The 21736-nt window shown below is 45.7% G+C and overlaps 1 protein-coding gene across 4 annotated transcripts in view; it reads right to left on the bottom strand.

The window, feature by feature from the left end:
• The window catches only part of PPFIA1 (PTPRF interacting protein alpha 1), a 102062-nt gene that overhangs the window by 38298 nt on the left and 42028 nt on the right, over nucleotides 1-21736 (bottom strand). For 3 of the 4 annotated variants that reach the window (XM_027856336.1, XM_027856333.1, XM_027856335.1), the window contains exons 3-16: nucleotides 19315-19416; nucleotides 18517-18681; nucleotides 17747-17821; nucleotides 16884-16985; nucleotides 16450-16671; nucleotides 13845-13991; nucleotides 12370-12504; nucleotides 11243-11326; nucleotides 6117-6248; nucleotides 4268-4330; nucleotides 3375-3457; nucleotides 3127-3262; nucleotides 1918-2141; nucleotides 585-816 (exon numbers count right to left, since the gene is read on the bottom strand). In XM_027856336.1, the coding sequence (XP_027712137.1) occupies nucleotides 585-816; nucleotides 1918-2141; nucleotides 3127-3262; nucleotides 3375-3457; nucleotides 4268-4330; nucleotides 6117-6248; nucleotides 11243-11326; nucleotides 12370-12504; nucleotides 13845-13991; nucleotides 16450-16671; nucleotides 16884-16985; nucleotides 17747-17821; nucleotides 18517-18681; nucleotides 19315-19416 (1902 nt within the window). Of the gene's footprint in view, nucleotides 1-584; nucleotides 817-1917; nucleotides 2142-3126; nucleotides 3263-3374; nucleotides 3458-4267; nucleotides 4331-6116; nucleotides 6249-11242; nucleotides 11327-11705; nucleotides 11781-12369; nucleotides 12505-13844; nucleotides 13992-16449; nucleotides 16672-16883; nucleotides 16986-17746; nucleotides 17822-18516; nucleotides 18682-19314; nucleotides 19417-21736 lie in introns of all 4 variants that reach the window. The other variant, XM_027856337.1, reaches the window with a different exon arrangement.

A 21736-nucleotide genomic window follows, 5' to 3' on the forward strand; every position in this document is an offset into this window, starting at 1 on the left:
GGGCTCAGAGCTCCTGACACCAAGGCAGTCACGGCTCCTTGGGAATCGGCAAGCACCGCTGCTGCTTTCTGAAAGCAGCTTGGCACATACATGAGGGTCAGCAGTCTACACGTGGAATTCAGTGAGTGTCAAAGAGATGCGTTAGCCGTTGCAGAACTGCTTGAAATCTCTTCAGAAGAACTCTCTCCCGTCACTGTCTACACTTTCTGCATCCCTCATCTTCATTAATCTATCTCTTGACCACATTGCAAAGTTGGCTGGGACACAATGCAAATCCTGACGTGGTGCATTTACGATATCTGCACTTTCTGTAGTAGCGCTGCCCATGAAACAGGCCGTGCCCCCTCTGACCTTGCATAGCATCAAAGAAAAAGAACGTTGCATAAGATACTTCAGCGGTTTGCAGACTGACTAAACCAAATACAAAATCAGTTTCAGTTCACCCAGTTTTTTGGTGTGCTTGCTGGCAAAGACAATTCTACACAAGTAACAAGGGTGTGAGGGGACAGGGAACCCCAGAAGCTCTTCAGGGACCAGACAGAGAAATGTACAAAGAATGGGGAGAGAAAAGGGCAAAGACTTACCAGAGTCATGATCCCCAGCCTGTCCACCTCCCGGGCAGGGCTGTGGGGGAGTCGCCGTGGGGTGGAGCGGCCACTCCCTGGAGGAGAGGACCCCGAGAGGCAGGAGCCCGGATGTGGGGGAAGGGAGCTCAGGGACCGGAACCGCCCAAGGTTGTCCAGACTCCCGCTACCCACACGGCTCTCAATTTCCTCTGCCCGCTGCTCTGTGTTTTCTTTCTCTTCTTGGATCAGTCTAAAACAAAAGGGCTCGTTAGCACTTTGGGGCTTAATGGGGTCTGATCTGGAGAGAAAGCACCCTTACCCTCAAGCTGTCCATACAGACGCTGCATATACTGCCACGGTGTGTTTTGCTAGAACAGAGGGCAGCCCCTGCTTCATTGTCTTGGGAATAGTTAGTAAGACCCAGACCAGGGTCAGTCTCTGCCCCAGTCACCAACAGCTAGTTCTACAATAAGCCTCTTACATGCAAACACCTTGGGTTTCGTCCTGCACGGTCACTGGGAGGCCCCCCATACAATAAGGAAAGCAGAGCGAATGGAACCCTGAGGCAGTCTTGGGCTCAGTCTCCAAAGGCTAGAGGGATTTTTCTCAATTCTTAGTATGACAAATGAGTGAGTGAGAAGGACGAGGCTTCTTGTGGTCCTTCCCCCACTGATCCCGCCCCTCCATTCTCCCACTTCACACAGAGCTCTCTGGCATAGGTATCCGCCCTTTGCTCCTATCGTTCCAAGGCCTCCCCATCAAGCTGGGTGCAACCTAAGGCCCTGGTCTCTACATGAAGCCTGGCCTGGGAGTAGGTATGCTCCCTTTTCTGAGCTCTCATGTATGTGCCATCAGGCTCACCCAGCCCGGCAACAGGCGTGATCTCATGACTCCTGGGGCCCAAGAGCCCCCTGAAGATAGTCACAACGACTCACACCTTGTTTAAAGCCCCCCAACACTCAGTCCTACTGACCAGGAACAAAGCAGGAAGGCAATAATTAGTTTAATTGGCTGGGCCCTAACATTTCACTGGTCTAAGGAAACCTCCTCTCCTCAATTTCTATTCTCAGACTGGCAGCCACAGCCAGAAGAGGCACAATGACTTGCCTCTGGGTCACACAGTCAAGCAGGAGGGAGCAGTGGTCAGACCTGAACTGCAAGGCTGGCTTCTCCATTTCATTAAACTTTATAAACTAAGAGAAAACTCCAAGAGTCCCCTTGGGTTATCACAAAGACATGGGCAATCGAAGAAGGGCTCAGACTTCAGACCTGCTTAATGTCAACAGAAATACGCCCCGTCCTCCCCCCTGCCCCCACCCCGTATTCTGAAAAGACACAAATCAAAATACACCTGATCTCTTTGTTGATGGCATCCAGCTGCTCCTGAAGCATCATGGCTAACGTCTGGGCATCGGCCTGCCCGCTGGGCGACAGGAGATCCACGGAGCTGAAAATAGTATCTCTGTCATCCTCACCGTCAGACACATCGACGTCGCTCTCAAACGCTTGCGCTACGTTCGCTAAGACACTCGCCTGTTGGGCCCGTTCCCAATCCTGTTCATTCAGCGTCTGTACCTAGGAACGGAAAGACCAGATCCTAGTGAGCTGTGTGTGAAATGACCCAGGGAGATCCAGTCAGCTTTGCTGAAACGCATGTACCTATATGAAGTCAAATACTGCATGAGTAAATGAGCTTGTTTTAAAATGCAAACAAAGAAAGACTTTGGGGGTAACATGTCACACTTACATGCTGCAGCCATCCATCAGTCAGCAGTGTTTAAGGAACAGTAAAAATAAACCCAATGATTTAGTTGTCTTCTATATACCCTGAATGTAGCTCCTGAGCATCTTTCTACCATAACCTGGTGGAGCGACAACAGTGAAATGCAAAAATAAAGAGCTGGTTCTAAAGCTGCTGGGCTAAGAAGGAACGGAGAACCCAGGGGACTCGATTCTAGGCTAGCTGCAGCTCCCGACACATTAATACTTGGATGAGTAGGATGGAGAAATCAGTAACTTCCCTCTGCTTTCTTTCAAGCCTCAGAACTGGAGGGGGTGAGGTCTAAGGCCCCTAGGGACCTGGATGTGCAGGGACAGGAGCAGGGCCTCTGGATAACCCACTAATCAATCAAGGCAACAGAACTAAACACAAGAAGAAGAGCGCAACGCTGGGCCCTCTGCCCAAAGCTACTTCCTTTGGTCTGGGGGACAGAAAGGAAAGTCTGTCACGAGCTTACTGTGACTCCCTTAAAATTATGGAACATCTTTTAAATACCAGACGTTCTGGAAGTGTATAAAAAGTATACGCCTCTTCAAAGACATATAAAGAATAAGGCTGACTATGGGTATGTGACAAAGTTCATTTCTGACATAAATTATTTTAAAAGTGAAAGCAGTACATGACAGGGTCATAGGAGAACCTCAACTACTGCTTCCATATTTTCTCAAATCAAGAGTAGGGTACAATTCATAACAAATGATGAGCTTTTTCAGCGAGGCCTCCCAAACCGCCTATGCTCAGCTTCTTTCGACCTCAGACCAGCAGACGCTGCTTGGTTACCTTGGAAGGCTCGTCCCGGAGAGCCGCCAGACGGCCCTTCTGGGCCCGTCGCAATACTGATGTGGTGCTGTGAGGATCTGTGGGACTCTCTGCCACGGGATACCGGAAATCGGGTACGCTGCCCAGGTGTGGCCGGCTGCAACACAGAGAAGGATAGCCAACGCTCACAGAAAGCCAAGCTCCTGCCCATCTAAGTCTTTGCAAATGAAATTCTTGGGTAACGATTCCGCGGCCACCCACACACGCACCCATGATGCAGCGAGCCGCCACCACGCATCCTCATCTGGTCTATTTCAGCCCTCAAGGCTTCCATGTTGAGCACCAGCTGGTCCTGGGAAAGGGGACAAGGGAAACAGGTTCTTGAGCCAAAGGGACTTCTCTATAAATCCCATGAATCAAATCTAAATAAATTCTGCAGTCAGAACTATACCCACGATTCCACAGAGGTTTGGCACCCGTGCTCCTAGCCGTAAGTTCCCTTTGGGTCATGGGAATGACCGCGGAACGGCAGCTATCCCACCTCCACCTTCCTGTCTGTGGCCAACGCCTCCCTAACCTAGAGGGGTCTACGCCTCTGCCATCTTTTATCTACTGCATTTCACTCAAATGAAACTGAGACTCAATTATAAAACATGAAAACTTGTCACCTGGTGGTTATCAGGTAAAAGGGGTCAGGGTAATATATTCAAACTAGTCTTCCCAGAGAGAATCCCCTAAAACAAACACAGTGCTAACCTCCAAGGTTCTCTAGAGTAAACACGTATCTGAGACACCAAGTTACCCCAAGGGGCTTTATACACTCAAGGGGAAAAAAAAAAATCACACAAATCCAAAGGGTTTTGGAAGCTAAAGTAAAAATTCATAGTATGAAACATATTCAAAAGTCTGAGCCCAAATTTTCTATCAACTCTACTTTTAAAACAAATACCAATGATCAGTGCTTCCCAAATATGTACTCAGCTCAAACCCACTGGCATCAAAAACAGCTGCCAAATAATAAGTAGTAAAAACAAAACAAAAAAAAACAAACAAAAAACAAACAAATAAATAAAACCGAAGCCTTTCAATTCAGCCTCCTGCCCACCCAGAGGCTCCCTGATCAAAGAAACCCCACGGAAATCACTCAAGTCTTCATAAATACCTTGTCATGTTGTGTTTCTTCTACTTGCTTTTTGGCATTTTCAACCTCTCGAAGCAGAGAATTCTAGAAGAGAGAGATTCACACAGCTAAGAGTCCCTTCTGACGGACCTCCAGAGCTGAGTCTACACTGTCTGCAAACACATCAGCAGAAGCTGACTGGTGGGAGCCAGGAGGGGAGCAGTGAGGTCAGGTACGTTGGGGGCAACCATAGAGTGGCTTGGCTTACCCCTCATCAACAGACATTCCTGGTCTTGTTTTCCTCTTGATTAAACGGGGCTATCGTTTCGTTCTGTAGCTCATTAGGAGCTTAGTTAAGGGGACGCACTTTTATCTGGACTGGTGGCTAGCCTTCCAGAGACTGTAAATGTCTTCAAAGCTGGGACCAGGTCTTAACTTAAGTTTGTATCTGCCCCAAAGCCAAGACCATTGATCTTCACAGTAGGTAATTAGTAAATGTTTGCTCTACTTTTTAATCATCTGTTAATTCAATAGTCATTCTGTATTATTAAAATTAAATTTCAAATTGATAAAGTAATTTTGATACTATAAAAAGAAGTATTTCAAATCCAAACATGCCACCTTTAGCAACATCATAAGCTGGGATGCCCATTTCATGAAGTCCCTAAAAATGTCATTTAAAAGACAGTGGTCTGTAGCAGCAGAGAATTTACTTTAAGAGTCTGAATACTTAAAATACAGAATTAATGAACTATAATTGTCGCCACCCAACCTCCACGCAAAAGCACTGCTGTCCAGTTCTCAGAGTGGCCAACAAGCACTAACCACCTTCCTTAGAATAACACTGGACTACAAGCCACAGAGGGACCACTTCCTCAGACTCTTTTTTGTGAGTGACAAGAAACATCTAAGCTTTGTGGGGCAGACAGACTTATGCCATGGACCACAGTCAGTCAGAAGCAGAGCTCAGGGAACTCCTATTTGCTCCAAAAATAGTTTTTCAAAGAAACTTGGGAGATGGAAAGGTTCCTTAAAGTCACCTCCTTCAATACCTTCATTTGGTAAATGAAATCAAGGCTCACAGAATTGGGGGAGGAAGTGATGGAAAAAATGTGTGGCCAAACCACGACTTGAATTCCCATCTCTTTAAATTTAGTCCAGGGCTTTTCCTACAATTCTAGCATCTCGAAAACTGCCCATGTCAACGCAGGCAAAACCTGCAAATCCATGTCTTACAGAAGCCTAATAAGCCACATGACCAATGAGTGAGACAGAGGCCCCACTCAGTTTCCCCAGGCATAATCCTATACAATCTACTACTTGCCACATACATACAGAAAAACTGACCTTCCCTCTATACAGGATAGCAAGTGCTTCCCTATCCCTGACCAGGGATAAACATGTTCCTCACTCCCATGACATAGACAAGTTTAGGAAAAAGCCTAGTCCCAATTTACTGGGGCAAATCAAGGTAGCAAACAAAGCAAACCTCTGTTGTTGCTGATACACAGGGCGTCCACCTGAACAAAGTCTCACCTATAAAAGTCTTCCAAATCAGGCTCAAAGGAAATCAATAAATGGGGTGGAGACAGGTAGAATGCTTTGAAAACTATGAAGTTCCAAAAAACTATAGAGTCTGTGAGCATTGCAAGAGAGACTTCAGCAAAAAGAAGTTGGATTAGAAATAATTAACAAGCTTTCCGAAATAAGGGATGAGTGTATGGTAGAAATATATGGTAGAAAGTACTTAGGGACAGTAACAGTTAATAAGAGTTTATATGCGATTTTTCCCACCTGAAACCCAAGTTCTACTTTTCTACCAGAGCACTTCGCCCCCGACACAGAACAGCGACTCTCCCCATGTGGCCCCAGCACCTCCTGCGCACCGTACCTTATCCTCCAGAGCCGCCATCCGCTCCTTCAGGTGAAGCTGGAGCCTCTCGTTGGACTCGGAGAGGAGCCTGTCCACGGTGTCCGACAGGCGCTTACTGTGCTCTTCATTCATCTTCTCTCTCTGCCTCGCCTGGAACAGCAGCAAGAGAGGAGAAAATGAACACCGCCCCTTTCCCTTCTTCCTTACTTTCTCACAAATACAGAGTAATAACTTCTAACAACCAACGGAAGAAGTTCCCAAGGAGAAGATGAAAGATCCCTTGACCCAGGACTTTGGCCGAGTGAAACAAAAGAAAGCAAGGTCTCTAGGAAGGAAGAGGAGCAGCAGAGCTCCACAGAGTCATAAAGCAGAAATCTACTGAGATTCATGGGCAAAAAAGGAGACAACCAGAAACCTTTTCTGATGCAGAGAAAACCTCTGGCTCCAAAGCTGAAAAACAATGACATCTTCATTCAATTTAAGAGGCCAAGTGTCCAAAACGAATTCGGCTAACAAGAGCACTGTTTTACAGCTCACTGGGGGCTCTGATTAATCTCACTGTTTCTAATCTGCTCTCGGTCACAACGAACTCCCTCAATTGGAGCATCCTAGACACAGCCACTAGTGAGGGCCAGCCCAACAGACGAGGCAGCCCTGGCACATCCACTTGTGTAGAACAGCTTGGCCCAGGTCACCCAGATACCCCAAGGAATCTGTGATCACTAAGGTCCATCTCAGCCCGTCCTGTGCAGCTCTCGTCCATGTCGTCCCAAGAGTCACCCAAGGGCATCCACGCAGGACAGAGGGGCCTTCTCTGCTTCTTCCCAATGGCACGAGAGCATCCCTGGAGAACTCTGGCCATCCACTCATGTCCACGTACGACCAGCCCCCACCTCTGTCACAATTCCTTGATAACACTGCTGACCGGGATGCCTCTTGGGAGTCTCTAGGTTGCGTGGTCCAAACCGCTCAGAGCCACCTCTGCATTCCTCTCAAGGTGACTTTATTCTTCACCAGTGATGGAAAAACAACAAGACATTTGATTCTCCTCTTTAAGAAACAACAGCTACTAAAGGAACTTAATTTTTTTTGAAACCATAAAGCTCAGCAACTCTCACTGACACAGTGAGACTTGAAGGTTTTGTGAAGCATTTCCTTCACAGCCCCCAAGGGAAGGAGATTCAGATCCCAGATTTCAAGCAGGCAGGGTATTGAGAGGCCAACTCATTCAACTCCCATTTTCCAAATGGAGAAAAAGATTACAGAAATAGTAAGTTCTGGAAGCCGGGTAGACTGACTCTAAGTTCCACATGCCACTGCTCAGTATTAAAAATCAGAAGGAAACACGAGGCCATGTGCAGTGTCTATTCTTTGAAAAGGTAAAAGCAGCTAAACGAACCAGTTATGGAGGAGTAATGAAGTGGACTGCCATGATCAGAAGGAGGGACTCTGTCTAAATCATGGGGTTTTGAAATGGGGTCCATGGACCCCTGGGGGGTCCCTGAGACCCTTTCAGGGAGTCCTCAAAGTCAAAATTATTTTCATAATAACATTTGCCTTTTTAACTCTCCTTCTCTCTCTCATGAGTGTACAACTCCATGGAGTCTTCCAGATTCTACATCACCTGTGAATTAAAAATTTAGCAGCAAAAGTGAAGACTGAGTTAACATCGCTACTGCAGAATTATACTATTGTATTAGGAATGGGTGACTCTCCAAACATGGCTAGACTTGCTCTTTTGCTTGTATTCACCCAATATAAATATCGACTAATCTATGTGAATGAATGCTTAGCAACAAACAAGAAGTAATGAAATATTCCAAGTGCTTAAATCTCCTGGTTTATTCTGGAACAACTGAGTTGACATTTGCAGTAAAAGGGCAAAAAATAAGGCTGAGTAAAACAGCAAGCACAAACAAGACAGTGGCACCGAACCGTCCCGGTCACAGTGGTCCCTGTAGTGTCGACCACCACCACCACACCATCACAGCAATGAGAATGGCCATCTCAACTGAGGACGTCCCTGAGGAGGCAGTCCAAAGTGACCCTTCGGGATGCACTTTCTGAGTATTCTGGGACGGAACTGGAAAGCGCACAAACCACTTACTGCTGCATACCCAGCTCCAACCTTTATGCTGAAGAGAAGCTTGGATGCTCGAAAATGAACAAAGGAGCCTGTCATTTCAAGGAAAACAACTGACAAGTATTTGTTACCAATTATAAAATCAGAGCTTTCAAGCAAAAACCAGAATTTTGGAAAACTTGTAGTCGCAACCATGAGCTTGACAGCTTCTCCCAACTCAAAGCCAGTTAGTTCTGCTGAGATCCACCGCGACAGGATATTCACAAACGTGACTCTCAGATTTTATACAATGCAGCGCGTCAGAATTCACAGGTGGCCACAGCTGATCCTCACTGGGTCAGCCAGCAGAAATCACAGTCTTAGAGACACCTCCTAAACCACAGCATCTGGCATGGGTGCTCATCCGCACTGCATCTCAACACTTAACTAGGAAATCGCCAACGTGAAATATAATCAACTCTGTTTTTACAGGATTCAATTTCCTGTGAAATTTTTCCTCAAATTGAGACAAAATCAGCCTTCCTCACCAGACACGGAATCAAACAATCTAGGATAAAATCTCAGTTCTGCCATATAATAAATGCATGACTAGGGGTAAAAGTCATTGAATACATCTGAGCCTGTTTCCTCAACTGAAAAACAGAAATAATACTTGTACTACTGATGCCAAAGGGTTATGCTGATGATTCTCATGTTACTTGGCCAGTCCTAACCTCTGTCCTGATCTCCTCTCACATTTCCAACATCTTCCCGAACATCTCAAATGGAAAATCCCAGCGTTATCACAAAATCACTATGTCTAAAACTGAATTCATTACCTGTCACCCCAAGCTCCCTTGCTCCTAAACCTTCTACTGCTGTTAAGGACACCACCATCCTCCCACTATCCTGAGGCCATCTTCAACTCCTCACTGGGCCTCACTCCCCATGCATGTCTGATTTTCTGCGAATGCCTGTCAATTTGACGTCCATACCATCTCGTGCACGTTCAGCCTTCCCTCCTCAGACACTGTCATCACCTTGAGGCAGGCCTTTATCATCTTACACTTAGAATGCTGAAAGAGTCTGCTGGTCGGTCTGCCCACCACAAGTCTCTCCCCATTTCGATCCAGCCTACACTCAGCAGGCAAATGATTTTTTTAAAGTGCACGTCTCTGCGGTGGATAGAGCAACTGGCCCTGGGGTTAGGAGGACCTGAGTTCAAATCCAGTCTCAGACACTAACTAGTTGTGTGACCCTGGGCAAGTCACTTAATCCTGACTGCGCCCCGCCCCCCACCCAAAAAAAAGAAATAAAAAATAAAGTGCAGGCCTGACCGTGTTACATACCTACTCAATATTAACTCCAGTTGCTCCCTAACACCCAAGATCAAATATAAAATCCTCTGTTTTGCCTCCATCTTCAAGTTTTTTTTATCCAAATTTCAAAGCTATGTATAAGGGATGTATGATTAACTAAACAAGGGACAGAAGCAATTACAAAAGATAAAATAGAAAGCTTTGATCACAAGAAACTGAAAAGCTGCTGCACATACAACTTCTAAAGCATCTGGAACAAGAAGAGAAGTATTCAATGAGGAAAAACATCTTTGTATCAAATTTTCCTGATAAGGGTTTCCTATTCAAGATTATAAAGGTGTGTATACATATACAAATACATACATACATACATACATACACACACGTGTACACACACACACACACACACACACCTACCTGACAGGCTAAATGAAAACAAAAGCCATTTCTCAATACATAAGTGGTCAAAAGATATAAACACTTCTCAAAAAAACTGCACACTATTTATAATCACACGAAAGAACGTTCCAAATCACTAAGAATAACAGAAAGTACACCAAAATAACCCTGAACTTTTACTTCTTACCCTACAAATTGGCAAAATGACAAGAGATGCAAATAGCCAGTGATGGGTGGGCCAGTTACAGGAAGACAGGCACAGCAGGGCACTGCTGGTGGAGCTGGGCCTCCAGACAACTTCTGCAAAGAAAGTCACTGCAAAAAAAGTGACTAAAGGTCACTATGACCTTTAACCCAGAGATTCCACGACTAGGTTTTTACCCAAAGGATGCCATCAATAAGAAAAAAAATACTTCTATACATCAAACAAAAAGCACAGTGCTTTTGGTGATAGCAAACACTTGGGAACAGAGACGTCATCAACCGGGGAATGACTAAACAAACTGTGGTGATCGAATGGAATGGAACATTACTGTGCTCTAAGAAATGAGGAATGTAAGGAATGCGAGGAAAATGGAACAATTTATATGTACAGATGTAGACTGAAGTGAGCAGAGCCACAAAAACACCACATATAATGGCTATAACAAAATAAATGGAAAGAAACAACTCTCCCCCCCCCAAAAGTGAATGTTGCAACAAATTCAGAGGTAGAAAAAAGTGAACGTTGCCAAATTAGAGCAAACAAGTATGGCTCCAAAGAAAATCTATGAAAAGACATTCCCCCCAACCCCCCTCCTCGCTAGTGGCGGGAGGTCCACAAGTGGGGTACACTGCATGTGTTTTCAGATTTTTTTTTATATAATGATCAGTTCTGCTCATTTTTTTCCTCTCCTCTTTTTTTATTTATTTTTTTTTTAAAGGCAATTGGGGTTAAGTGACTTGCCCAGGGTCACACAGCTAGTAAGGGTCAAGTGTTTGTTCTGAGGCTGGATTTGAATTCAGGTCCTCCTGACTTCAGGGGCGGTGCTCTATCCACTGTGCCACCTAGCTGCCCCCTCTTTTTTATTTCTTTAAAAAATATTACTGTTATAGGAGATGGTTCTCTGGGAGAGGGTAGGGGAAAAATATTGAGGAAAATTTTAGTGATATAAAAAAATCAATAAAACTTATTTTTAAAAATGAGTGGCTTAATAACAAAAAAGCAGTGACTCTCAGGATCTCTGAGTGATTTTGTGGGTACCTTAGAAGAATACAAGGCAGCAGACTCAAAGAGGTAGGAGAAAGAAGAAAACCCAGCACAGGACAATGTAACGGTCACCTAATAATCTAGGACCTCTGCCCCAGACTGGCGGCATACACACCCTCTGTAATTCTTGATTCTTTTCTTCCAACTGGGCCTCCATCTGCCGTAATCTCTCTTCAATGTTGCCGTGTCTCTCTTCAGCCTGCCGGGGGCAAACACGTTAGTTTGGCCTAGTAATTAAAAAGCATTTACAACATGCCGTGGGAACTACTGCCATAGCAAAAAGCAGGACGTGCTGGGCGTGAGTGACAGTCTTCACTCCTACGGTGGGTACCACGTCTACCTCATTCTATCACAAACCTGCGAGTTTTCACGTGATAACAGTGAGCACGCCATCCTCTGCCTTTGGTGAACTGTGCAATGTCTGGTGCTGGCAGTTAGGTTTGTGCTAGAAATCCTCAAATTCGCCTCCCCCCAGGAAAGCGTCCCCAGCCCTTAAGCGGCCTTCAGGTAGTCAGCACAGAAAGCAGAAAGCAGAAAGCAGCAAGCAGAAACAGGGACCGGAGTGCAAAGGATTCTACCTTCCTAAGCTTGGAAGTAAGTTCGAACAGTTTAGCCTCCTTAGCAGCAGAGTTTCCAGAAGACAAAGGGTCAGACTACAAATTCAACAAGAGATGATAAAGATAACAGGGAGTGGAAGAGAAGGGAGACTTCAAAAAGCAGATCCACAGAGGGAAAGGAGAAACGCGGTTACGGCTCCAGATGTAAAACCGCTAGGAGGTCTGTTTCACACACATCAATGTTTAAAATAAGGATTCCCACTGCTCGCTGCCTTCTAAGAACAAGAAATGAAGAAACTGCTCCTTGATACTGCATGTTCTAGCTATCAGATATGACTTTTAAAAGAAAGCTTCTTCCTCATAACCCGAAAACCCTTTCTTGGGGAGGAAGGCAAGCCCCCCCGGGCTTTGCAGGTGTTGTTTGGGCTGCTCTACAAGGCAGCAATCCTTAGTTCAAACAAGCTGGGGAGACACGAACTACATAAAACCACCAACTGGGGAAAAGCTTTTAGGAATCACACAAAGGAGGCAGAGATGTGACATTTCCCCACTTAGCATTCCCCAACAAAGGATGAGGAAGAGCACAGAATCAGAAACCATCCAGGGACAATCGCCTACGTTGACTGAGAAGTCGTAACCAAGAGCACCGAGTGCCGGCCCCAGGCCACGGGGTCACTGGCCCTACCTTGGAGAGGGCCGCCACCCTCTGGGCCAGCTCAGCCTCCACCTCAGGCAGGGTCTCTGCTTTCCTCAAAGTCTGCTGCAGCTTCTGCTCGGCCAATTCCAAGCGCTCTTGTAACTGGCGGTTTTTGTCTTCACTCTGGAACAAAATCCAGCTGTTACAGCACAGGACAGCTACTTCCTAGGTGAAGTGTGAACACTGGGTGGGCTGCAGCTCCCCACAAGAACACAGCCCCAGGCTGCTTCCTCCCCACTGAATTCTGGCCTAGAAAGCGTTCCTTCTAGTGCATCCTATTTCTCTTCGACGCCCTAAATGTAAACTCTTTAAAAAAAAAACAAATGTTCCTAAAAGTCAGGAAAAAAGCAGTTTTTTGATGTGTTTCTGAGGCTGGTTCCTACATGACCTGCAAAGACAAGCCCAAGAGCAGGTGTTGAGCTCTAAGCCTCCTGCAAAGTAAGCAGTACAGCCCAATTGGAAGCCTGCACAGAAAACACAACCGCACCCCATCTCTCCCTCCCTCCTCCTCCCCGATGTTGGGTTGCTGCTCTTGTAAAGTTATGCCCCTCACTTCCTCACTCCCCCGCTCACTCCCCCTGCCCCACCGGCCCCCAACTCAGCCCTGAACTCTCAGCTTCTACCTTGCATACGCCATCAACCTCTTCACCTTCAGCTCTTCAAGTTCTAAGACTCAAAAGATCACCTCAACGCCACCTCTTCCGGGAAGTTTTGCCACATGACCCTGTCTGTTCACGCGCTCTCCTTCATTCAATGAACTTACATGGACTTACCTGGGTCGGTGGGTAGGCAGGACAGGAAAGCTGGCTTTTCTCTCTGTCCCCTTGGGCCACACACATAGAGAAGGCCTCAAGAACTATCACCACTAAACCGAGCTGAATGGTAAGCCTGCTCAAATGTCAGCAGGGAGAACTTGGGGGAGTCATGCATTTTGGCGGGATCCTGGGCAATACTGAATCTTCATGCTCCTTACACTGGGCCAAACGGCTGCTCTTCAGTTTTTATCGTCAACCCTTAACTAATCATGGACAACCTCTCCTATGGAGGAAGGGCAACACGTTTTCAAACGTTTCACTCATTAGCCCTTTCACCCAAGGCACTGACAAGAACCAAAGCAACTGAATTACGTTGGCTCTCCCTGGTTTCTCTGCTCCTCAGTGAGGAAGCTGGAATAAGCGGCCAGAGTGCAAGTGCTGACCCCAGGGGCCTGGAGCCGCCACCGGCTCCACCGACCCTGCCTGAACAATCCAGTTTTGTGAAGACACAGAGTTATTCCTCAAATAAGCGCAGGCTCCCAGGCAGCCATAAACTTCAGACTTCTACAGACTTCTACAGACTTCTAAAGCCTGAGGACAAGAGCACCTTCTGTTCAAACTCATGACAGTCAAAAAATGCTGGTCTTGAATCTCTATTAGTGAAAAGATCCAGAGAAAAGGTCCAGCACCCTTCATAACAAGCACTACCTGTCGATGTAGAGAGTCCTTATTAGCGATTTCATTTTCAAGTTTATCATTGAGGTCATGCACCGAGGTAGCTTCCCGCTGGGCGGCGAGGTAGCGTTTTTCAAGAGTTGTGATTCTCTCTTCCATATCCTCCTTCTGGGCCATGGCCTACATGAGAACAGGTATGTCGGGGGAGGGAGGGAGAACAAAGCAGATGCTCAGACACACAGAGATTACAGAGGGGCGTCATATGAAAGTACGGTGTGAAATACGGTCACTACAAAATTATACGGAGAAACCTTTTCAAAATACATTCTTAATGTGAAAAATTGTTTTGCTGAATATAACTGTACATATCATTAGCAGTGCTACTGAAGCACATGAGGACTAGAGGTGATGTATACATAGTTTAATTCACTTCAGTGACTTTTCAATAAAAGAATTTTAAAGCAAATTAAATATAGAATTATAAATATAAGATTCTAAGAATAAGACCCCCTAAAAAGTGGAAAATCTCGAAGCAATGAGTGGTAGCCACAGAGAGGCAGATTTAAGCTTTCAGTGAGGAAGAACTCTCTTCCAAACTGGAGCAACCCACTGGGAGAGGGGGCTGCTTCTGGCTGACTTGAGGTCAGAAAGCAAAGGAGCAGGTGCCATTTAGGGTCAGGGTCAGGGTCCCTCTGAACTCTGATTCCACAATTCTACTTTAGTCATTTATTGAGATCCAATGGGCACTCACAAATCCCTCCCTCTGCCAGGCCCTGTACCCAGTGCAAGGGATACAGAGACAAACATAAGGTGGTGTCTGTCCTGCACAAAGGTAAGGATCTTATCTCAGAGAAAAGGGTAACACTCGAACCCAAGGCTACATTACTTCTCATTTTCATCAGGAAAATTAGGGTCTGGTCCAAGAAAGTAACTGCAGAGTGCCAGGGCATTTCAGATTGGAAGCTGTAATGTCACACTCATAGTGCTAGGAGGCACTAGGCTACGACCAGGCCAACGTCATCCCACAGGCTCGGTGAACAAAGAGGGCTACAAAGCCTCCACAGGAGGTTGTTCAGACCTGGGTGAGACATAACGCGTCTGGTCAGAAGTGCCAATCTGACTGCCTCCCCCAGATTACCTAATAAAGAAACGTGACTTGATCTGTTTGCCTTTCTTTCTTTTCACCACTTACACAGCTTGGTGCTCCTAACTACCACACTTAACAAAATCCCAGGAAGCTTACAGAGGGTGAGCCTGGGAAAGAAGCACATCTGTCACACCCATTTTACAGATAAGGAAATTGAGGACAGTGGGAAGTGAAGTGATCTGCCAATCTTTTATAGGCAGCAGTGTCTCTCCATCCCATGTCTTTCCGCTATTGCTGCCCTCAGTTCTTGGTATGGAGGTTTCTTTTAATTGACCTGTCTTGTCCGCCACTGGGGGTGAGTGGAGAGATGGCAGGAGAACCAGCCTGCGGTTGCTACGACTGTGCTGTCAGAGCAGCAATGGTGGCCAGAGAAGCGTGTCTACGCTCCTCTCATGGCTGCTTCCCAAGCATGAGGATGGACACATTCTGCACACCCACTGGTAGGTTAACCACAGATATTCTACACCCTGTACTCCTTGACCTGACTCCATTCTCCAGCTGATCGTTAACAGGGCTCCTTTCTTACACACCGAGGCCAGAACATCAGACTCCTAGGAGACCATCAACAACGAAAACTCCTTTAACTCAGTCAATAGGTAGTGTTGACGATGCTGTACAGAACAGCTACCACAATGCAAGTCAAGGATTTACTCAAGAGTAAGTTGTCAGAAAGAAGTCTGAATGCGTAACGACGGACAAACTGAACAGCACGAAGTCTAGGAAGATTGCTGTTTATCAACATTAAAAAACTAATGACCTTTAGTATTAACCATCCTTATCTTATTACCATATGCTGTCTGTTGTATGACAGGGAGTAGCAATGGCCTTTGGGCCTCATCTAAGCCATTCCCCACACCGCCCCTAAGCCTGATGGGTAATCGCAGCATCTCCATGTAGCAGAGCATCTCAGACTTGGAGGCGATTCCTCTTTAAAATCTATCTGACAAGCAGTCTCCCAGCCTCTGCTCCAAGAACTTCTGAGAAGTCAGTTCAATTCTTATAGAGAAGGCAAATCCCGAAACAAATGTCAGGAATCAACTCTAGCACAACGTATCCCTTTATCTGTTTTCTATACAATTCATATAACCCAATGATTTGAAAAGAGGTGTGGGGGGGGGTGTATGTGCGTATGCGATACATAAGACAGAGAAAGTATTTAGAAACGATAAAGTTCACTAAAAGATATACAGCTGTTACAGACTGACACAACGGTGGAAGGTACAGTAAAAATCCCAAGCTCACCAGCAGGCTCTGCTGCTTAAGGCCAAGAAGCAGCGGACAAGGCGAAGGTGCTCCCTCCCCTACCCCACCCCTGACAGGGAAGGCTCCATCATAGTCATTACTCTGCCATGGGAAGGGGGAGGAGCCGCTGGGAACTCTGAGACTGCTCGGAGACTTCCTGCGTGAGGATCACACTCCAGCAGGCCCAGTCGTCGTCCCCCTCCTCGGTCCCCCTCCTCCTCCTCCTCCACAACAAAGCTCCCGACTCACCTCTCGGGCATCTCGCTGCAGCTTGGTGTTCACCTCTTCAGACTTGATGAGATCTTTGCGGGCTGTGTCCAGGTCCTCCTCCAGCTCGGTCACCCGGCCGGAGAGAGCCGCCAGTCGCTCCTTCATCTGGCTTTGTTCTTGTGACTGTTTGTCTATAATTTCTTGGAGCTCCAACACTTTCGTTAGGTCTTCTTCATGACTCAAAGACCCATCAGAAGATCTCTGTCAAAACAAAAATGAAGTTTTGTGGCCACCTGCCCGGAGAAAGAGCCAATGGAACATTTAAATAGATTAAAAGGTCTTCCTTTGGGCACCCGGGGGCTCATATGACCCAGTCCCTGCTTCTGCTCTAAGCAGGTATTTTAGGAAAACCTTTCCAAAGACGCCTTCCTGGGAATTATGGACACATTAACTTCACAGACTCCAAGACTTGCCTTTCCGTTGGTGCTTGGTGTGTTTTCCTGTTCATGATTTACATCCAGCATCCCGTCTGCTAGTGGTTTTTTCTGATTGTTCTGCTCCTTCAGAAGCATCAACTAAAAATCAAGCAAATCAATGCCAATTATAATTCACCATCTCTATGTAACAATAGAGATATATTAATAAATTGTAATAATTAGAAATGTATAAATATAATTCATCATCTCTATAACAACTGAAATGTATTGATAAATTATGATAATTATAAACATATAAATATGCTTCACCATCTCTATATAACAATAGAAATATATTAATAAATTGTAATAATTAGAAATGTATAAATATAATTCATCATCTCTATAACAACTGAAATGTATTGATAAATTATGATAATTATAAACATATAAATATGCTTCACCATCTCTACATAACAATAGAAATATATTAATAAATTGTAATTATTAGAAATGTATAAATATAACTCATCATCTCTATAACAACTGAAATGTATTGATAAATTATGATAATTATAAACATATAAATATGCTTCACCATCTCTATATAACAATATAAAAATAACAAAGCCTCCTTTAGAACCATAAGAAACTGCTGCTACTCTTTGGGTATCACAAATGGGCCCAAGTAAGAGCGGCCTCAGGGAAGTTTGTAAACCGTCAGCAGCCCCACTTGTGCAAAGAAAAGCATACGCTTGTTACTCTTCAGATGGGCTTCATCTTTCCCTGAGAAAACAAGAGCAGTGAGAGGGAGGGCTCCTAAAAACAGGCGGCGGGAGGTGGGATACGCTGGGATGAGGGTGAGAGGATGAGCTCACGAGCGTTGTGGAAAGCACCCTCCTGGGGGGACATTCACTCACCTCTTTGTGGGTGGCACCCAGCTCTTCCTCCAGTAAACTACACCTTTCCAGTGCTACTCGTAACCGTTCTCTCACCTTTAAAAGAAAGTGATAAACAAGTAAAATAATTGTCTAGGCTTCTATCTACAAGACTGGGGCTCACCTGGGCTAACCCGAACCTGTGAAGAAATTTCCAGGGATCTATGAATTCAAAACCGGAAAAAAAATTACATCTGTGTTTCAACCTAATTCGTTCCCTTTGTAATCCTTTTTTATTTTATGTGTTTAGAAAAAAAAAAACCATTCAGAGAAGGGGTCTGTTAGCTTTGTGCGACTGCCCAAGGAGTCTATAAACACAAAAAAGGTGAAAAACACCTTCAGGACTAGGTGACTGTGCTAATACTGACGGGCTGAAATAGTCGTGAAAGACAGTTAAATGCTTTTCATTTTATTTCATCTTCAGCAAAGCTTCGCTTTATATGAAGGGCTCTAAATTCCAAAAAACCACTCATGCCTACCCATTATTGCACAGAAAATCATTTCGAGTACATGGGTTCTGATTATTATAAGTCTAGAGATCATTTGAACACGCAGAATCCTGTCTAGGGCCAAGAAACGCCTATTTTCCAAGCTGGAAAATCCAATAAGCCAGAAGAGTCCGCTGGAATGAATTCACACAAGACACTGGGAAAGACCGTGCCTCCAGCCTGAACGGGTGTCGGGCAGTGGTTCTGGGCAACTGTGGCAGCAGCTGGGGGGAGAGGGGGAGGAGAAGAGTGCTCTGAGGGAACCTTTTCATCCAGGGCTTTGTGGTGCTCAAACAGCGACTTTAGCGCCTTGAGTACTTCCACCTCACTGGACACTCCTGCAGGAGACTGCGCTTGTCTCTTCACAACCGTCATCCTCAGAGATCGCTCGTGCCTAGAGACGAGGCACTCCAAATGCTCCAGTAACAGCTGCAAGAGACCAAAACCTAATCAGAAACAAACGCATCTGAACATTCTTCTTTAAGGCAGAATCTTAACACACTACCAGGCATATAGTAGGTGCTTAATAAATGTTTACTGGCAATTGGAAGACAGACTTGGTCATTTGGAGGTTGGAAGGAATGGTTTAGGTCCCAGGAATCTGCCCTATTAAAACAAATTTACACTATTTTAATCTAGTCTTTTAAGGCAAAAATACCAAAATGTAATACATAATCCAACTATAATCAATACACTTGGCCCTGGAGATAGAAAGCAAGGCAAAAACACAGCCCTGTCCCCAAGGAGTGTATATTCTATCGAGAGAGAAACATGCAAACAACCACGTACCTACAAGATAGAATATAAACGGGGGTGGGGTGGACCCTCCCACAGACTTTGCCTGAACTGATCATTCACTCAGTCAATTACAAAGTTATCGCATGAAAAACCCCAAAATTTTAAAAGCAAAGGGCATGAAGCCTTGCTCAGCGCCCATTACTAGGAGGGAGATGTTTCTTGTCAACCCTAAGCTCTCCTATGGAGGCCAACCACCAGTCCATCCATCCCTCCCTCCGCCCGTCCAATGCTCTCCATGAGCCCGAGCAGCTGGGACTTACTAACCCGGGTATTGTTTCTCTCCGCTTTCAGCTCAGCAATTTCTTCTTCTCTTTCAAGAAGCTGTTCCCTGCAGACATTGAGTTCCTTTGTCAGGGCGGCAAACTCCTGGAAAAGCGCAAATGGGAGGATGCCATGTAAGAAAAACAAACCAACCAGAACTTGCTCAATTTCTCACCTTCTCCTTTCTGCACATGAGCCCGTTCTAAGAGCCCTGGGGTCTGAGGCATCTGCTCCAGCCAATTCCAGGCCGTCACAGGGGAATCCAAGCCCATGCCCATGCCCACCTGTTCTCAGCCTAGATATACTTCAGTATGCTTTTCAGGAATGCAAAAGAGAGGGAACTGCTTTACTTACAAAACTCAAAGGGTCTGTTTCAATTTTCAAACTGAAATAGATAAGACAGTTGTAAAGCAATATCCATAAATTTGACCTGAATTCACTTGGGACCCCTGACAGTAGGAAAACCGGAGTGAGAGACGTCTAGAAGCAACCCAAAGAACTCCTCTGGGCAGATGTAGCTCTCCAGCTTCTCGTGCATGGTACCAAGAGATCAAGGGAGCCTGCCTAGGCTGCCTTGTCCAAAGAAAAGCTGGAAGGCCTCACGGGTCCGGGTCACACAAAAACCTGGGCTCAGCGCATGGTGAAGGTGAACAGATGCTGCTCTTAACACACCACTCAGTCTGTCAGCAAAAGCCCAGGAACCCAAGCACCACCAACCACAACCACAAGGAGCCCAGCCCTGAGGGCTCTTATGTGGACAATACAAGAAACACTCAAAAGGCCAGCCAGTGGCAGCCACAAAGCAAAAAAGAATACTACTAGAATTTTCCCTATAGCATTTAAGTGTTTTAAAGGAATTAAAACATATCGATGTTAACATCTCTAAGGTTGCTAGGTTTCTTTTTAAAGCAAAAAAAAGTTTTAATTAAAAGGAGTGTTTTCTTAAAAAAAAAAATATCTGGCATTAAAAAAAAGAAAAAAGGCGAAAGGGGGGGGGGGGGGGGGTAAGACCCCTATCACAATGTGTCTTATGAAACATGAAAACAAAAGAAATAGGCATTGAATAATACTAGTCATAACAGTAATCGTTTTTATTTAGCACTTTCAAGTTTTGTAAAGCACTTTATATACATCCTGACACCCCGGTAGGGAGCTTGCTGTAATTCTCTCCATTTTACAAAACAGAAAGCAGAGGGGGAAGGAGGTCACACACCTCTTAAGAACGGGACTGGGAACCCAAATGCCACTGAGAGTGAAGGGCAAGACCGACAGGAACAGGGCCTGACAAGGGGCAGTAATGTGTCAAAAGCCTAGAGAGGTGGGCCCGGCCACGGGGCCCTGGTTTTCTTTGGCCAAGAGTCACTTAATCTCAGTTCTCCCTCCAGGCAATTCTATGAATGGGGGGGGGGGGGAGGTCCCCGCTGCTGGAAGAACCTCCAAGGGTTTAACTAGAGCCAGCTGCTTATGGGAAGATGAGGAAGCTGTAGCCAAGAGCATAGAAGTGACTGGTGCAGGACCAGGCGCAGAGCCTGTCTTCCCAGCCCAGCCTTCTGGCCATTCCTATGCAGAGGGCTCCCAACACTGACCAAATCCACTCCTCTGAGCGACACGGGCTCTGCCAGACAAGCTAACTCATCCTACACTTGAACTGTTTCTACTCTATCACACCATCAATTAATTTCTGTTGCTGCCGTTCAGACTTTCTGTCACGTCTCGCTCTTCAGGGCCCCGCGGACCAGAATGCCATGATGTTGGCAGAGATACTGGAGTGCTTCGCCACTTCCATCTCGAGTGGAGGAAGGCAAACAGAGACTCAGTGACTGGCCCAGGGTCACCTGGCTAGTAAGTGTCTGAGGCTGCATGCTCTACACGGTGAGTCACCTCGCTGCCTCCAATCAATTAACTGAGCATTTATTAACTACCTACATCTGCCAGATATTTGATACTCAATGTTTTTTTTTCCAACACGCACACGCGCACGCACACACACACACACCCCTGTTTTCACATGTGGTTTAATCATCCAACTCTCACTTTAAAATTAGCCCTCTGCATATTTTCAGAGTTTTGAAAGCGCGACATTTTAATTTCCTATTTAAAAGTATTTTTTTAAAAAATTAGCAGCTGAGAAACCATTTTGAAACTACACTCTTTAATTAATTTGTGACACGTATCCCCTGACCCTGCAGATCTGCATTGGGAGAAGCCTTTCCACATCCGAGGTAAAGAGAGCATAGCGGACCGAGTTCCTCTTCACAAAAGTCCTCTAAAGAAGTTTAGAAAATGCACTAGACCAAATCCTGATGGGGAAATCCAGGAAAAAGTCAGCCAGTCATTTGGTAGCCACACAGGAAGATGTGCAGACACTGGGACAGAGCCACCCGGCACCCAAGCAGAGAAACTGCATGAGGACAAGAGGTCCCAG

The sequence above is a fragment of the Vombatus ursinus genome, unplaced genomic scaffold (assembly GCF_900497805.2).
Source record: "Vombatus ursinus unplaced genomic scaffold, bare-nosed wombat genome assembly UNPS02011369.1, whole genome shotgun sequence".
NCBI classification, from domain to species: domain Eukaryota; kingdom Metazoa; phylum Chordata; class Mammalia; order Diprotodontia; family Vombatidae; genus Vombatus; species Vombatus ursinus.